This window comes from Cupressus sempervirens, chromosome 3 (genome assembly GCF_028749045.1).
Source record: "Cupressus sempervirens isolate cs-2001-9-10 chromosome 3, ASM2874904v1, whole genome shotgun sequence".
Taxonomy (NCBI): Eukaryota; Viridiplantae; Streptophyta; class Pinopsida; order Cupressales; family Cupressaceae; genus Cupressus; species Cupressus sempervirens.
Window position 1 is genome coordinate 921573727 of NC_143120.1, and position 18864 is coordinate 921592590.

General features: G+C 33.1%; 1 protein-coding gene across 1 annotated transcript; it reads left to right on the forward strand.

Annotated features, from left to right (window-relative positions):
• Positions 1 to 14784: 14784 nt before the first annotated feature.
• Positions 14785 to 17798, forward strand: LOC149569760 (zinc transporter 3-like). Its single transcript, XM_089817790.1, has 3 exons — positions 14785 to 15333; positions 17097 to 17246; positions 17337 to 17798. Exons 1-3 carry the CDS (start codon positions 14830 to 14832, stop codon positions 17640 to 17642), a joined length of 960 nt encoding a protein of 319 aa, XP_089673916.1. The 5' UTR covers positions 14785 to 14829; the 3' UTR covers positions 17643 to 17798.
• The last annotated feature ends 1066 nt before the right edge of the window (positions 17799 to 18864 follow it).

The window sequence follows — 18864 nt, forward strand, 5'->3', positions numbered from 1 at the left end:
GCATATGTTTCATACCAAATTGGAGATGAAATGATGTAAAAATTTCATGACCTACATTCCCCTCTAAGTGATCAAACATGTGGCCCTTATCTCTTGTGCTATGCAATTTTTTTGTGTAAACTTTACTTGTATATTATTTCATTTTCTTCTCAAACTTTTATAATTTTAGACCTCTTCAAACAATATAACCTTTAGGTAGGAACTTTGAAGCATTGTGTCTCTTGTTTTTAAGTTGGCGTTTCATTAGGAATGTTAGGTACTATTTTAATGGTGAAAGCACATGCATTTTCTCCTATTTTTGTTATCATTAGATGGATGATCTTTTTTTTATATTAATATTTAATTGATAGTTGTATTACTATTACTAAATTTATTTGTTTATATGAATAAAATTTGTATATTTAAAAAGATTCCCCCAATGTATCTCATTAATGAATATTTCTATCGAACTAAAAATGTTATATGAGTATAATATCCTTATATGTAGTGCATCCCTTACATGTACATGCTCCTTTAAAGTTTTGTTAATATATTCCAAAACGTGATTTGTATTTTTAAAATCCTCTACATTTTGATTTGTAGGATTTACCAACTAGTGAGAAAAATAAGTTCATTAGAAAAAAAATTGACCTAATATCATTAATTTGATCTCTTGCTAAAGAATTGTCCATAATAGTTGTAGCTAATGAGAATATTGTTTGTGAGTAAGTACACACGTGTGAGTGCACTCCTAACACTGATATTCAAGAACCTAAAACTTCATGTCTTTGAACTATATTCAGATTTCTGATCTTATGCATGGAAATAATAATTTTATAATATAGATGGTTTATTTATGTATATCCTCTCGTTCTCATTTCATAATGTCATCTTAACTTTGGCCAATGGCTTCATGATTTTGAATTGAAGAAATAAGAATACCTACTATCAAATAACTTTAGGATAAATTATGGCACCCTTTTAGACTACCTCAAGGCTAGCATATTTAAGTGGTTGATAAATTCGATGGGAAGAAAATTCATATCACACTTCAAAAAAATGATCATAAAAGGAATTGGGGAGGAGCTACTAAGTACGAAAGGATTTTTTCATTTAATGAGTCACATAAGCTTCTTGTGACATGATTACATTAACTCCCAAAAATGTTGCATTTATGACAAAGCTGCTTTATCCTTAAACTTCATGTGCTCATGTAGTATCAGTCTCCTATGTACAGTGGCCAGAATTATAGTTTTGATAATTGATCTTTCTGGAAGGGTTATTTCTCTTAAACTGACACCAATTTACTTCCCTAAGCTTGGCTTACTCTACAAAACAAAAATCATCACTAACAGAGGTATTTCTAAAAATTCCAAGATTGAGGGTCTCAAGTAGTCGGAGGTCCTTGGCGTTATAAACTTGTATCCTGTGAAGTGTGGAGAGCACAATTTTAGCGAAATCATAAATTATGTCCACGAGGGACTCAATCTTTAGCAAGGTTGAAAATGTGCAACACAATTTGTGGAGGACTTAGTTTCGGCAAGGTTAGGGAATTTTTATTATGAAGGAAAAAATCCACAATGTGCTGGAAATCTTGCCCCCAAGAAATGTGGAGAGTGCACATCTTAGGTGGTGAAGGATTCATTTCATTTGGCTGAAATCCTTGATCAAGTTGAAACTGCGCTCCAACTTCTTCCGAGAGCGCAACATGGGCGATGTCATAGAATTTCATTGCTCTGACCACTTTCCTTGGCATATTTAAGATTGTGCTCCATTCTTTGCGGTAAGCATAGTTTGGAGGAGGTTAAGGAATCCTCACTTTGGACATATTCCTTGGCGCACATGAAATCATGCTCCAAAGGTTTTGGAGAGCGTAGTTTTGAAGGCCCTCCGGACAAGGTATGTTTTACTATTCCCTCCTCCTTGTTCACTTGTATTCCCAACATATTCAGCTCCACGATGCATTGTATAGGGATATATTTCAAAATCCAAACTAAATCTTTGAGGGGAACTCCACCTTGGAACATTGCAATAACCAGCCAAGCCTGCACACATGAGATTATGTGTCCAATGAATGGGCGGTAGTGGGATAGAATGTCACAACATCTAGCGAGTCCACGGGACAAGTGTCACAAACATTTCAAGTATAAGAACTTATCCCAAACTCAAAATTCGGGGTTATTCGATCCTATGCCATAATAAAGAGAGAAAATAAGTTCGAAAAGGGAAAATAATCATATATTGGATCAAAACACCTTTACTTTGCAATGACCTAAGTGTGTGCAAATGAGTCAATTCTGGATCAACAAGGTCACTTAGAAACCCTAGGAGTAGTCATGACAAGTTATAAGTTCCTCTTGACTTCAAAACCATCTTGGACATTTCCCTACTGCTATTCAGGCATCCATAGTTTTGATAGAGTTGTCATTGTAAAACCAACGAAGATTGCTCCAGTTCTAGTGAATTATTCTTTCAACCACCTATGGAGATTTCCACATACCCCCAAAGCCAATTTTATTATTTCATCTTTTCTTGTCTCTTTATATTCCTTTCCAATTGGTGTTGCATCTCTTTCTTTTCTCTAGTCTCATAAGTAATGAAGATTACTATGGGTTTAGGAGTTATAGTGGCATTGAAGCAAGATTTTAAAATTCCACAAGTCAGGACTTCTCCCAAAGAAACCAAAATGGACTTAGAGAAGTAATTAAGTGTGTAAAATATGTGGAAATCTCAGAATTCATGCATGAAGACACGATGTATGATTAACCTTTTGATTCAAGTATGTATTCCAACCTAATTAAAACATAAGAAGTAAAACCAAGACTCTGATGCTCGTTATCACAATTATCCAGGAAACGAGATAAACAAGACTTGGTGAAATCTTCACATGAGGTAACCCAATCACAATACCACTCCATTTGCCAAAAGAGACTCTCAAAGCTACGAGCTATCTAGCGAAATCCAAAACTAAAACCAAAACCAAAAGAAAAAGAAAACCAAACCACCTACGACAGACAACTCAAGGAAACCAAAACCCAACAAACAAGGGGAAAAATAACCTAAACTACACAAAGCCAAAATTCCCACAAGAGAGAGGGAAATGAAAGAGGAGAAGAAAAGTGGGGAGAAGCCCAAAACTCCACACCAAACCAAAGAAAAAGAAAAAACACACCTAAAAAGAAAGAAAAACAAGAGCAGAAAGGAAACCTAGATCGACATTATACAAGGTAGGCTTCTGAAAGGAAATGTAAGGGCATAAATAATTTTTGAGGAATCACCCATGGGGAATTAGAATTTTTTCATTGTTAAAGTCTTCAACTTGAATGCATTATCTCCTAGTATTTCAGAAATTTGATAAGGACCTTTCCATAGATTGTCAAACTTGTCATGTCCACCTTTCTTTTCATGTGCCTTATCCAAATGAAGTACCAAATCTGACATTTGAAATTGTTTAACCTTCACCATTTTGTCAAACCATCTCTTGACGACTCCTTGATGTTTAAAAAACTTTACTAATGCTTCATCTCTCTTTTCTTCCTAATGCAACAAATGAATCTAATGGTCTGTGCCCTATCTTCTTTGATGTCCTTGGTTATTATTACGATATCCAAAATTATTCTCTTAATGACCTTGGTTATTGCTTTGATATCCTTGATTACCTTAATGAAGTCCTTGATTACTATCATGATTTGGAGACGGATTCCCTTGATAACCTCAGTTGCTACCTTCATGTGACTAATAATTCCTTTTTGCATTTTGCAACTAATTATTCTAATTTATGAGGTAAGTGACCTTAGTGGATAACCGTTTCACTTGTTCAATCAAAATCTTCATCTCATTTTTTTCCTCTTGAGTCCTTGTAGAATTTTTCATGTTCTGAAGATATATTGGTTGTGTGGGCATTACCTATGACATAGGATCTCCAGGATGCAACATGAACTTGTTCAGAGGGGTAGGGACCAGAGCATAATTCAAAACTCCTTGATTTAATGCATTTTAACTTCCAAAGTAATTGGGTGCTCATTTCGTAGTTGCAAGTGATTAAAAACTAACTTTTTTAGCCCCACCATATGCTTGAATCAGACTTGTAGGAACCAAATGAGTTTTTTGAACAAACATAGATGTGAAACAATCTAAGGTTGCAAAGTAGATAGGTCATATTGCATCATCTCCTATGTGATATGGGTCATGCAATCTTAAATAAGCCCTCTAAGATCAATTATTCAAAGCATCAATTGATTCATGTTCTTTGTCTCCTTATCTTGATGAACTTCCTATATAATTCAACAAGGGTGATAGGTAATCTAAACTTCTTGGAGAATGAATCCTTCAATTGTTGCCACTTTTGTATTGAATTCAAAGGTAAGTTGATATACTAGTAGAATGGCTCCTCTCCCAATGAATAAGGGAACAGTTTGCAAGCAACATCCTCCTCTTGCACATTTCTATTTTGGAGGACATCCTCAAAAATCTTAATGTGCTGATCAACAATTTGATTGATATCATTCACAAAGAATTTGTAATAAAAGTGTTAAGGATTCTTTGGCATATTGTGGTAGGCAAAATTTTTTGCAAGGGGTGATGCATTTTGTAGACACAATTGCTAGGCAAATGTTCAAACTTATTGTTGGAAATTTGTGGGTGCAATGAATTTTATAGGTATTTGCATAAATAACTATTAAATTTGTGTAGCTCCTAGTGAAACTCCTCCCTAGATTGATCCTTGTGCTTGATGTTGAGGTGGTGGAGGTTGGAATATCCCTATGAGATTGGTTGCACTTGGTAAATTCTCACTTGTAGATGCTTCTTTATTTCCTCACCTAGGTTTTGGACCAAAATTCAACTCTTGTATTTTGTGCTTTCCTAGAGTGAATCTTAGAGATCTTTGATTTACCTCAAATGGGAATGAATTAATGTACTTCATTATGTAAAAAATTAATTAAATCTTTTAGTAAGGCCCTCCTTCTAGCACCAGTTTCCGTTGATACATATTTAATGACCCACCAAGTAGTAGGAAAAAAATATCTTATCCTCTCTTGAATAAAGTGTCAGGTATGCTAATATCTCTAGAAGATCATATGATGCTTGCAAATTACCTTTTGTGTTTTCATGAAATATGTAGAAATGAAATTGGATAGAGTTCAATAATTCTATTCTAATCCTAAGGGTAGTGATAACAATAAATGTTACTTTGGTGGATAAATTTCTCAATTTACCAAGCTCCACTTCACCAAGTTATACAACTATACATGAACTGGTGCAATCTTCAAGCACTATGCTAAAATGTTTTCAAACCACCACTTACACCATCATAAAGAACAATATATATGAATGATAGAAGTTAAACATATGCATGAAATGGGTTTAGGGTAACTTTGCACAAAGATTTAGAATCACTAAAATGTCAAAAGTATGAAGAAAAGGAATCCATCAATACAACATCATATTCTCCATTGCAATAACAACACTTTAACTAAACTAACTTAATCTAAATGAGGGAATTCAAGAGAACAATCAAGCACTAAGACATATTTAGTATTCACCAAGCTCCAATGAAAACTCTATTATCTCGATAGCTCATAACAACAATTTTATAAAGTCCTCCTTTACAAATGAGAATTGTTTCCTTTATATAGGTCCTTGATTACAATAGGTGGCCTAGATGATCCTAGTAACTAATGGCCAAGATCGTGCCACATCAACACTAACTAGGGTTAGGAAAAGAAAAAGAGTTCGCATTAATGGAATAAGGAATCCACTACTATAGTGGGTAATAAATTCTCACTACACATGCTCATTTAGGAAGGGAGTGGGGTGCAATAAATGACAACTTAAGAACACCCACTATGCATTAAATTCATCTATCCTTGACTCCCCTACTTGAAGGCATGGAATCGATGGACAACACTATCTCCAACTCTTCTATATTTATGCTTGGTGTTGATTCTTGCTTGAATTCTAGAAATTTAATTTATCTCTCCCAATCTAGCAGTAAGTCCTAAGTGGTGTGCATTGTATTCAAGAAGATGGAGAAGTTCTCAAAATCATCTCTTTCATAGACATTCATTCAAAATAACTCCTCTAACTTGACTTTCAAATAATCAGTTGTCATTTCATCTTCCACCAATCTTTGCAAAAACGAGGATGCAATTGTATTTGATGCCCCTTGTTTGATGTTTTCAACCACCTTTTTCTATCAAGTAGAATCCTTGGTGAAGCTCTCAAACATTTCCCTAGTTGTGATGACTGCATTTTACTATTGAAGAAAATCTTAGATATCCCCCATTGATAATTTGACCATCAATCAATGCTTTCTTTGGGGTCTCCATTAGATTTTGAATATCAAAAATCATTTCTTTGTGGTAAATATTTTTATCCTCCCATGATTCCTCCTTGCACTAGATTTTGGAGAGTATAGATAATTCTATAGTATGTATTTGCACCAATTCATTTGCATTCTTTAATGCTTCCTCTTGAATTCCTTCAACCCACACCTTCGCACTTTGAGTAGTTTTCTTGATCCTATCAATATCATCAACTGCTTTAGCTAAAACACTTGTCAGTGGAACAAATGATGACCTTCCTCTCTTACCAAATGGGGCAAGGTGTTGATGTACTTATACATGTATTTTATTTCTCCTTTCTTTTTTGGTATCCATCTTCTATTTTCTTTAGTCTATCCTTGAAAGCATGTGTGGAGTCATCAAATTATTCTAATTTTTTCTCCGGAGAGGGATGACCAAGATTGTTTCCATGACATGGTACTCATTTGTAGCAATTTTATTTTTACCCATGCCAACTATAGGAGTCTCAATCTGCAAAAATGTGGACCCCAATCCTCTAACAACATTAGTGAATCTTTTTGCTTTCCCTTGCTCTTCTGATTGGTTTTCTCTGTCAAAAATTTCCTATGATTCAATTGTCAGATCACCCTCCTTTTATGACTCTTATGAATTCATTTCTTCAACCATTCTAGGATACGTATACTTTGGTCCCTTGAGATCACTAATTGTTCTTTCCTTTGGATTGATTGAATGTGGATCACCTCTTCACTTCCTTGACTAACCACCATTACTTCAAAAACTATGGCTTCAACATTTGGAATATGTATTGCTACTATAGGAGCCTCTTCCACTAATGGACCAACCTTGGCCTCCATCATTTCTTGCTCTGTAATTGTAGTGAGACTTTCCTCTATAGCTATATCTTGATCTCTCCCTCTCCCTTGCATGGATTTTTCATAGCCATTTATACTTAGTATATCATGCACTGGCCTATCCACATTTTCTTCTTACTCAAATTTCCTTATGCTTTTCTCTACTTCCTACCTTTCAAATGTTTCTATCTCTTGAATATTGGGAGTGTGACTCGAAAAGAGAGAACATTTCCATGTTTCTGCTTCTTCTGTTAAGGCTCTTAGATGAATTTACCATATCTTTGATGCTTCTCTCATGATACCTCTTTCCCCTTCTTGGTTCCTACACTCTTTAATGGAGTTCATCTTTCTTCAATAGTCCCTTTAGATATTTGTCTCGATCTTTCATCCCTAAGTGTTTGGTGACCAATCAATCTATATGTGAATCCATTTGTTGTTGTAGCTAGTTTTTCAAGCTTATGCTCAATCCACCACTTTGTGAAATTGAAGATTAGCTTTGAAAGAACATCAAGATCTATGACATCTTTTCTTTTCCAATCATATGGAAAAACTACCATTTCTAGATTGAATCCTTTTCACATCACATTTGGATCTTCCTCCATCTAAATAGGAACCCAAAATATGTTGAATACTTTGATAATGTTCAATGGTAATCTAGAATGCATCTTATTTCTCATCTTGTTCTCATCTACAGTATTTTCCCAAAAACCCTCAAGGTGTACTTTATGTAGGCTTTTTTGATCCCGCTACTAATGTGGTCTTGTTGCAGGGATCAAAATCAAACCTTTTCAAATAAAGAAGACAATGGAAGAAGTGGATCTCATCTAATGATCTTTCTATAGCCTTCAGACATGGCCATACCTTAGTTTTTCCTTCTCCTATGGAAACTGGGAAGATCTATCAAAACTTTTTCTTCTTTTTTTAGATTATTTCATAGGATGTAAGTTTTCAAGTAAGTTCTAACAAGACCATCTTATCTACTAGGTACCTGGGAAGTTTGTACGTCTCCAAGGAAAATCGTTGAACTTGGATGTATGAAAAGTTAGGAAATTGAATGAATCAAGCACCATAAACTTTGGAAAACTTCATTCCACCAATTGACAATCTCATATGTGGTCTCTTTTGTAGTGTTCTCACTATGCACATGGAAAAGGCATCATTAACCCTTATGCAATCATCCTTGGAATTTAAATGTAACTATGGGTAGCATTCATGAACTTTCAAGTGTTGAATTCTACTTCCAATTGGTCCTTTCCATCGTAGTCCATCATAATTCATCCTCTATGCTAGCATGTAAATGACGTAAGAGATCATTAAAAAAAATATTCTATGCTCTAGATTCATCAGTTATTCACCAATCTATCATGTCACCTTCTTGCGTCACTCCTCAATGAAGTATCACATCCAAGATTCAAATATATAAGAAAGAGGTGTGCCAAATATGTGACTCAGCATCATGACCATGTCACTATACTCCCTCCAAAAGTCAAACCATATTGTTTCCTTAGGAGTCATGGGATGATGTGATCTATTATTTTTCAACCATCTTTTGTTGATTATTTTTTCACAAAAATGGACTCCATAGGTGTAGATTCTAAGTCCATGCTCCCATGTTTTCTTGACCATCCTTGAATGAGAAGGAATCACAAATTCTTTAGAAATGATGTAGGAGGAAAATTTATGAGAATATTTTATTTTGAATCCCTAATTGTTCTATCCCTAGGACTATTGTGTTTGGTACATTACATGATCAACTCCAAATGTTGGTAGTTGGGGAATCAATTCGTAGATGGAATAGCTAGCTAGATAGAAAAGATCTTTCATTTGTTAATCTAGGCACAAATGAGACCATTGTAGGTTCAATATATGGGTTTAATGCCTGCTGTATTGACCCTAGTATTATATGGATAGGCTATCATACGCAAAAAAAAGCCAGCCCGCCCTATAGTGATCCTGTAGAACTACTATAATATGAAATTTAAAAAATAAAGAGCAACCAAGCGGAAGCATCTATATATTGTCATCCACCCGTGAAACCCAATGTAGATTATCCAATAGAAGTTTAAGGTGCCTATATTTTCTTTAGGCCCATAATGGATTCCAAGCACCTGTAACAGAACCCCTTAGAGTAGTAGACCATAGCGAGCATTCATTCTAGTTCAAGGTCAATAAACCCTCCCCCTACCTATTTTAGGTGGGGGTGACCACCTTGCTATCTTTTTGTTGTTGGATCTACCCCTAGGAAGGGAGGTGGGTGGTGGGTGGTACATTTAGCAAGAAAGGATTAAGCCCCAGTCGGAGGTGGCAATGCTAAAAGGAAGGCAACAAACCAACTATAGCAACAAGTCCACTTCTCACAATTTTGGTAGCTAGGTGTGTCAGATGATGGTCATTGTATCCAAAAATTCTCTAATTGAATCCTTTCAAATCAAGGCTAGAAAGGCTTGTATCTCCAATTTCAGCCTACTTCGACATGATTTTGGATTTAGGGTAGAATCCTCTCCTTTCGTTCTTTATCAACTTTCTACATGTCTTTCCTATTCCTCAAGGTTCAACCATTTTATCTTTCCTGCAAAATAGAAATGTTCACTCATATGAATATGAAAAAAAAGAAAAGAAAATTCCTTCAAAAAATAAAGGTTTTGGAACTTCGTCAAGATTTTAAAATTCTTCTCCTCGGAATTCACTTTTCTATATTTTCTCAAGAAACATGCAATTTTTCATAGCTCATTAAAAAAGTTTCTTATTAATGAAACTTAAAATTGTTTGTCACAAATTTTGAGAAAATTCCTTTTCTCTCTCCTCAATGATCTACAAAATTTCTTCAAAAATCTTCCTTCCAAACCCTTATGATTTTTCTCTCTCTCAATTCGCTCTTCAAATCTTTATGTGAAAAGGAATGAAAGAATGAGTTTCTTGTATAAGTCATCTTTAAGAAAAGTTGTCTTTAAAGTTGTAGGATAATATTAGGCAGTTGCTTTACACAGTCACCAAGATTCCCATTTCTTTGTGCTGCTTGTCACTGTTCTCCTTTTTTTTCTAAAAAGTTTCCAATTTGATGCTTTTAGCTTTGCGATGAAGCTAAGTTCTCATTTATCCAATGCTTTTTTATATTTTAAAGAATTAATTAGTTAATTATTAATCAAAATCAATTTTTAATCAACTTTCATAATTAAATGCAAAACATCAAATTTCCTTTCAATTTCTTCCAATTCTATTTTGTAAAAAATATTTTTCAAAATAATTAAATCAAATATCAATCAAATTATTCTTGATTCTATCTTATGTAAATCCAAAATTATTTGCACAAAAATCTCTTTTGAAAAATACATTTTTAAATTTCAATTTTTTCTATCCATAAAGAATTTCTTTTAACCTTTTCCTTTTTCGGTTTTTTCTTTTACACAATCTCCAAACTTGATTCTTCATGGGGTTTTATTTTTTCAAAATTTCAAAATTTTGGATTTTTCCAAATTTCTCAAAAAAATTGACTTTTCACAATTTGGAAATGGCAATTGCTTGTATTTTTTGAATTTCCTATTTTTCCAAATTTTTGGGATTTCCAACTTTTTGAAAAATATTTTTTCCACAACTTTCAAAAATTTTCAAGTTTTTGAAACTTTTCCAAATGTTCAAATTTCTCTAAATTTCTCCGAAACTTTTCTCATTTAAATTTCGGAATTCTCACCCTCAATAATTTTTAGGATGTCTTGGAATTTCAATTTTTAAAAATGTTTTTTTCAAATCTTCTAATTTTTAAATTTTTACAAAATTTTCATTCCCATTCGACAAGTCGAAAGCAATGGGATATTTCATGTCAATGATTTGATTATCATGGAAAATCCATGAGATATATTCGAATGTGTGAGGCAAAATAGGGGAAGTGGGGGTATTTCAAAAGGTGTCCCAAATTCTTTCCCTTTGAACACTTTGTTCAATGCACATAAACATGCACTCTAAAAAAAGTGCATTGTTTCAAGGACATCATGAATTTTATATGTTTGACCATTCCTTGGCATTAGTTGACTTGTGCCCCATGAAGTGGGGAGAGCATAGTTTTAGCAAAATCATGAATTATGTCCATGAAAGACTCAATCTTTAGCAAGGTCGAAAACACACAACACAATTTGAGGAGGGCACAGTTTCGGTAAGGTTACAAAAAAAAAATTGTGAAGGACAAAATGCACGATGTGCTGGGAGTCCTGCCCCGCGAAATGTGGAGAGTGCACATTTTAGGTGGTGAAGGATTCATTTCATTTGGATTCAAAATACTCAATCAAGTTGAAACTATGCTTCAACTTCTACGGAGAGTGCAACAGAAACCACTTTCCTTGGCATATTTTAAATTGCTCTCCATCCTTTGTGGTGAGAGCAATTTGGAGGTGGTTAAGGAAACCTCACTTTGGACATATTCCAAATTTCCATGGCAAGCATGAAATCTCACTCCAAAGGTGTTGGAGAGCAGAGTTTTGGAGGTTCCACAGATAAGTTACATTTGACTATTCTTTTCTTGATGTTGACATGCACTTCCAATATATAAGGGTTCATTTGGTAGCGAAAATACAAGTGAAATAGGCATATATAAATTCTTAAAATTTTGAATTTTCTATTTGGAAGCAACAAATTAGAATCAGAATAGGAATAAAATAGGAATACATATTCCAGTTTTGGCCCAATAATGAGCATTTTCTATTACACCTAAATAGGTGGAATTGGAATACGCATTCCTATTCCAATTTTATTTATTTTAGAAAACATAAATTTTTGGGTCCATGAATTCCCCATCCAATCCTGGCTGAACCAAACAAGAATAGGAATATGCACCCGCATTTTCTATTCGAGAATAAGTATTCCTATTCCCATTTTTATATTCCCACAACCGAAAGAACCCTAAAATATTTATTTCAAAATCCAAACTAAATATCTTGGTAAACTCCACGTTGGACCATTGCATAGGGGTCCCATGAATGAATGTGCAGCAGTTAGGTAAACTCAATTGTCCAATAATATACTAAACTCAAATTTCAAATCTTATAAGAAAATTATTTCCATTTAATTTGTGCATCTTGCTTGTCTTGCTTTGACACTTCTAAAGCTATTGATATTAGAAATGAGAGTTTACTTATTTCACCTTTGCCTAAGTAACTTGTCTCCCTTTTGTGATATTCATGATTGATGTTCATTTTCAAAAACAAAGAACAGACTGGTCAACAATAGGAATGTCAAAAGATGGAAGAGAAGCTTTTTTGGAAATACTAAGTCAAAAACTTGTCAAAACTTTGGTTCTCATGATATGCTATTTGATCTCATAAATATAGCTCATTGCCAACGAGTTCCATATACAATGACCAGAAGGTCTATCTTAAACTCTATTGTAGGCCTTGAATATTATTTTATTAAATCAATTTCATTATTAAATTATGAACTCTAGCACTATAAGCACTACAACATGTATTATAAATTAGTATCATCAAAGAAAGTCGTAGATTTAGCACTAGAATTAATATTATCAAACAAAGTCCTATTAGTAAACTAGGAAAGAGCATTTCTAAAATTGAGGAAATGCAACTCAAGGTAGATAAAGAATTAACATTTATATTAATGTTTCCCTCTAGTATCACTTCTATTTCTCTTTAAAAGTATCTTTACTACTGCAAAACTTTCTATTATTTAGAGACGGTGACAATGAGATTTTGGCAGTGGAATAACAGTAGAAAGATTTACTAAGGGATAACTAAATAATATTGGTTTTTTTTTATAAGTTAGTACTGAAGAATGTCTGTTGGATCTAGAATTTTGCTCTTTTTATTTGGCAAATAGGGAAGTTCACACTAGTTGTCCATTGTTGTCCATTGTTGCACATCTTCGAGTTCGTGCTTTGCTATGGATCAAACAAAAGTGCAACTCTGTTGTCTAGGAATTGAAAGAGCAAATGAAGTAAACTTATTGAGATTTAATTCATTCTTTACAACAAATGAGACCCAATTTAGAGGAGTTTAAGATTTTGGTGCTCAAGGCTCTATGATGCTTTAAGATGACTACATATAATTTTGAATACAATCAAAGAGATTGCCCACCAATATCATATTTTTTTCTTCCTTCTTTTGAATTGACGATATTGATAAAACTTCAATTCTGTCTACTCTACAATGTCCTATGAGTGGAATATCTTCTCCTACTCTTCTACCTAAGGCAACGACTCTAGTTGCATGTAGCCATGTTTATTCATAAGCATTGATTAATTAATCAACATATAAGTTGGACATTGATTGAATAAACTTAATCATAAATTTGGCTAATTCAACACACACAAATGTGTACATTTTATAATCTTAATTTGCATCACTCAACTTCTCAAACTTATCTTTCAAACGCTCCTTGTCAGCTAAGTGAGGTAATTAAAAGGGAATAGTGTATCTCTTTGAAACTTTAACAGATCTTCAGGGGGTTCATTATTTTCTTTTCTACAATTATAAATATTTTTTCTTAATCTTTATAAATTTTTTATTTTTTTTTGACAAAAGAGAGGTAAAAATTTATTCAATCAAAGATCAAGAACAAAGCAAAGGCCTAAGGCCCAAAGGAGCTCTACAAACTCATGTCCTCCAGAAGCATCTGATCAATAATCTCACAGTACTCAACGGGTAGCTCATCTCTACCATTAATATTCCACTCACCCACATTCTCTGAGGCCCACTTAGCCAGACAATCAGCCACTCTGTTCCACTCACGAGGAATATGACGGAAGGAAATAGAGTCCACCGACCTACAAAGACAAAGAGTTTCTCTGGCTAAAGAAGCAAGTTGCCAACTAACATTATCCAACTTCTGGTTATTCAACATATCCACCACAATCTGTGAATCAGACTCACATATGAATCTTTATAAAAAATTAATTACTTATAAGTAGGATGCATTTTTCACAACAAGTCAAATTGTGATATTGCTATCAAGATTCAATTGTGCACTTTTTTAGTCAAACTCAAACTTATTGACCCATGTGTTCCATTCTTTCTCATTAGAGATGGACTCTGATGAATTATACCCTGAAACATAAACCAATGAATTTGACTCAAACTATGTATATAAATCTTTATAGCAATATGACAATTTAAATATTACAAATCCCATGTAAAACAAACTATTATTATTATATTGCACTTTAAATTATTGTAATGTAATTGATTGATTGAAACTAACCACTTCCTTGTAGTGAATTAAAAAAAGGCTCACTAGGTACGATGAAAGGGATTTTTTCTCAAAGACTAACAAACGAATAAGTATCTCGCATAGGTAGCAGGCCGATGATTATCATATAAAGAGCTTACAAAATAAGGTAGCCCTTTGTCCATACGCAAATGTCTTAAATGTGAATGCCAAATGCTCGCCTCACATAGAGGAGACCAATGAATATAAAGAACTTGCAAAACAACATAGCCTCTTGTCCATACAAAGATGTCTTTTATGTGAATGCCAAGATGTCATATAAATCCCAAGTGCGTTGAGAACGCTGAAACCGCGTCAGTGTTGCTAACTGATGGCATTTTATGGCACCATAGTGTCGTCATTGATGCCAATACGCATGCTGTCAAATACTAGAAGCCGGCCAAACAGCATATAAGAAACCTTCCTGCCAATGAATTTTAAGGAGAGGCAGTTTGATGCCCTAGAAATATAGACTGAAGGGTTTGTACATGATGTCATCTGTGGAAAACAGTTGCTCATCTGATGCCCAAGATGGGTGTTATGACAAGGAGCTGGCCTTGAAGCTTAGAATTGGTGCTATTGTCTCTATTCTCGTAGCCAGTGCATTTGGAGTGAGCTTCCCCATAATCGGCAAGAATTTTAAGCCTTTCAAACCAGACAAGGACATATTCTTCATAGTGAAGGCATTTGCAGCAGGAGTTATTCTTGCCACTGGATTTGTCCATGTTTTACCGGATGCTTTTGAGTCTCTAACCAGCGACTGTCTGAAGGAGAACCCATGGGCTAGATTTCCCTTTGCAGGATTTGTGTCAATGGTGGCAGCCATGCTCACTTCTGTCATAGATTACACCGCCACAGCTTTCTACGAGAGGATGGCAAGCACTGATAATAATGGTGTAGCTGTAAATATAGCAGCTCATTCTCATGTTCATCATACCCTTGCAGAATTAGAGGAGGGCAATGCTAAACTTCGCCAACGCGTGGTTTCACAGGTTAATTCTTGTTTTTTCTATTGGAGGATTATATAGGGTTTATTTGGTTTGTGGAAGATTATGGGAGTTGGCTTTTTCATAATCATAAGAATAAAGATTTGCAAAATTTTGATTTGGCTAAATCGAAAATTGTAGAAATCTTACAATTTCACGAACCAAACAGACTCTTAAAGTTTTATGTTAAGTTAACCATTAGAATTTGCTTTCTTTTTTCCTACTTACTCTAGGAAGCTTGTCCTTCCAAAGTAGATGTTGTCACTGTAGAGAGGGCTAATATTCTCCCTAGTAGAGAATAGATTTTTCTTTTTAGAAAGTTCTGGATTAGAAGGTAAGTATGAGGAAACAATGATAGAAAGAGCCGTATACAGAGGGGTAGACGTCAAAACTGGATCTTTCTAAGTAGATGTTATAATGCTAATAGCTGTAAAAAGGTGGTAGAAAAAAAATTCAGATTAGGTATTTAAATGAAATAAGTATGATTGACAGCTATTCTTTATCCTAATCACTACAAAACAGAAATTGTTTTGGTAAGAACTATTGGAAATAAATAATATTTATAATATTTGAATCAACCATGGGGTTGGTTACAGAGGTGATGCCACTTTCCAAATAAATGAAGTATTCTAGATGCGAGTTCTACCTGATTTATAGGAGTTGTAATTCAATATGTGGTATGGGCTAGTGTTAGAGGTCCGAAGTACATGAGATTTTAGAGAGGAGAAAATATATCATATTAGGTTAGGAGTCCCAAGTACATTTAGTGAGGCTTAAGGAGGGGTATGGGAAATCAGACACAAAATGATGAACTATTCAAAGAGGAGCCAAAATATTGCTTGGTAGCACTCTCCAATACCAATTAGAAGGTCTTACATTTGGTCCTATGTGAAACATATATAACTGATCAAAAATATCAAAAGAATTTTCATTCTCTCTCTTCATTCTAAATTTATTCTCTTCAATTATATTGTTTGATTAGAATGTTAGATTTTGATCAATATAACTGACATTTATTGATGATAAAGATATAAATTATCTTTTTTTAACACCAAAAAAAAAAATTAAAATTCAGATAAAAAATGTAACTAAAAGTAATTTTACAATCAGTCACTAATAGTTCTGACCATTTATCCAATCAATCTAGAGTTACCTTGATATTTTTTCATTTCAGCTATGAAATAACTCTACCATTCATAACAGCCAAGATATTTTTTAGTAACTCCATTCAAATTATAATTATTTAAAATCTTTTTACATTGTCTAAGTTCTTCCTTTATCATAACAAGTATTACCTTTACCTCATCCAAAATTGATTCCTTTATTAAAATGGCAATAATTTTCAAAAGTCTATTAACATCCTAATACTTTCTTAACATCATGTTTGAAAATCTAAGTGATCTTTTACTAAAACTTTCTGCCGACATTGTTTGAGACATCTCTATTTTTAACTTGAATTTTAATTCGTTTTCATACACAACTACATGATTAGATGTAGTGTTTGTATTGATATAGAAATACATGATTAGATGTAGTGTTTGTATTGATTAGATGTAGTGTTTGTATTGATATAGAAATACATGATTAGATATAGTGTTTGTATTGATCTAGAAATACATGATTAGATGTAGTGTTAATTATAGAAAATTTTGTTTTCTATAATTTATGATGTCTTCTAAAGAAAAGAGAATTAACATATAATCTTATAGTATGATTGAAGTATTGATTCTAAACACTAAAAAATTAACAAAACACAGTATTTAACATAGGTATTGGAGGTGGGCATTGTGGCACATTCAGTGATAATTGGGATAGCATTAGGTGCATCCCAAGTTCCCTGCACCATACGGCCTTTAGTTGTTGCTCTTACATTTCATCAATTTTTTGAAGGCATGGGTTTAGGCTCGTGTATAGCTCAGGTAATGTACATTTATTTTTCTCCTTTTACAAATCTAGTTTTCCTTTAAATGGAGAACATTGTGAATTGATGTGTTAGAATTGAGATGTAGGGCGGTTTTAGGATGAAGGTTGCAAGTATTATGGCATTGGCATTTTCATTCACAACACCAACCGGAATAGCAGTGGGCATTGCCATATCTTCTACCTACAATGAAAATAGCCAAACAGCTTTGTTGGTGCAGGGATTGTTTGATGCAGCTTCCTCAGGAATTCTCATATATATGGCCTTGGTTGATCTCATGGCTGCAGATTTTCTCACACCACGCATGCGTGAAAACGCTGGTCTTCAAATGTGGTCATATGCTTCACTATTTCTTGGAGCAGGGGCAATGGCTTTATTAGCTATATGGGCCTAAATCTAAACTATATCTATTGCACTCATTTTCTAATATCTTTTATCTCCATTTATATCTTCTTTTTTATACGTATCTTCATTTCTATCTTTTATTTTAGATAATAAGGACTTTATTTCTAATAACAAAAGAAAATTTTATTTATAAAGTTTGTTTACGATAGTTCAGTGATTTTAGAATGGAAAGTTTAAGGGTAAATCTAAACTTGGTAGATGTACATGAGCTTTTAAACTATTATATGAATTGGGAAAAACATCAGTTTATATTAAAATTTAAATGATTTAAGATATTTTATGATTTTTTTTTTTTAAAACTTTAAAGATATATTTAAATGAATAATCATTCAAATGTATAAATATTACAAACTTTCATTAAATTTAGGTTTGGACACAAGCTATGTAGAGTGGCAAGTTTTAAAGATTTATTTGTTACATAGTTTATTATTTGGACACAAGCTATGTAGAGTGACAAGTTTTAAAGATTAATTTGTTACATAATTTTTTTAGTTAGATGCATGTACTTAGTTCTATATTGTATTTATATTTGTTTTTAATGATTTCAAAAGAATAAACTTCTGTATATTTGAAAATTTTATGTGAATCACTTTGAAAAGAAGTCAATATAGATATTGATGAGATTTAACATTGTTTTCTATCATTTGAGGGCTATCTCCAATGTTAAGTGAATAGTTTGAATTCTTAAAAATTTCTCTTTTTTATTTGAAATCAATCATTTCTATGACTTATAATTTATGTACAAGTTTAAAATATGGGTGAGTTTATTGAAGTCAAATATCCCTTAAGTTTATTTCTTTATAGTTGATGTTAAGTTGATCATAAAGAGCTTGCAAATGAGATTCCATAAATATATCATATGCATTATTTGGGTGATCAAATTATGTGCAATTTTATTTTATTTATAAATTTTTTGTGTTGGAATCATCGACATAAAATTCATCATCAAGAAAATATCATGCACAAGATGAAGTGTGCTTTAGATTATTATAATATTTGTAAGATAGAAGAAAAGAATAACTAATTAATTAGAAAAAAAAAAGTAAATAAAGATAATTAAAAATAAATAAATTAAGAACATGGAGAATTAAGAAAGATCCAAGAATCCAAAAATAAGGAAAAATAAAATAAAAATATTGAACAATTTAATAAATTACAAAAGATAATTAATATTAAATAATAAAGTTCTATAGCAAATAATGTAAAAGACA

Coding starts and splice junctions, on each gene's coding strand:
- LOC149569760 (XM_089817790.1), top strand. CDS start 14,830: ATGATGTCATCTGTGGAAAACAGTTGCTCATCTGATGCCCAAGATGGG. Junction 15,334..17,096: donor GCCAACGCGTGGTTTCACAG/GTTAATTCTTGT, acceptor TATTTAACATAG/GTATTGGAGGTGGGCATTGT. Junction 17,247..17,336: donor TAGGCTCGTGTATAGCTCAG/GTAATGTACATT, acceptor ATTGAGATGTAG/GGCGGTTTTAGGATGAAGGT.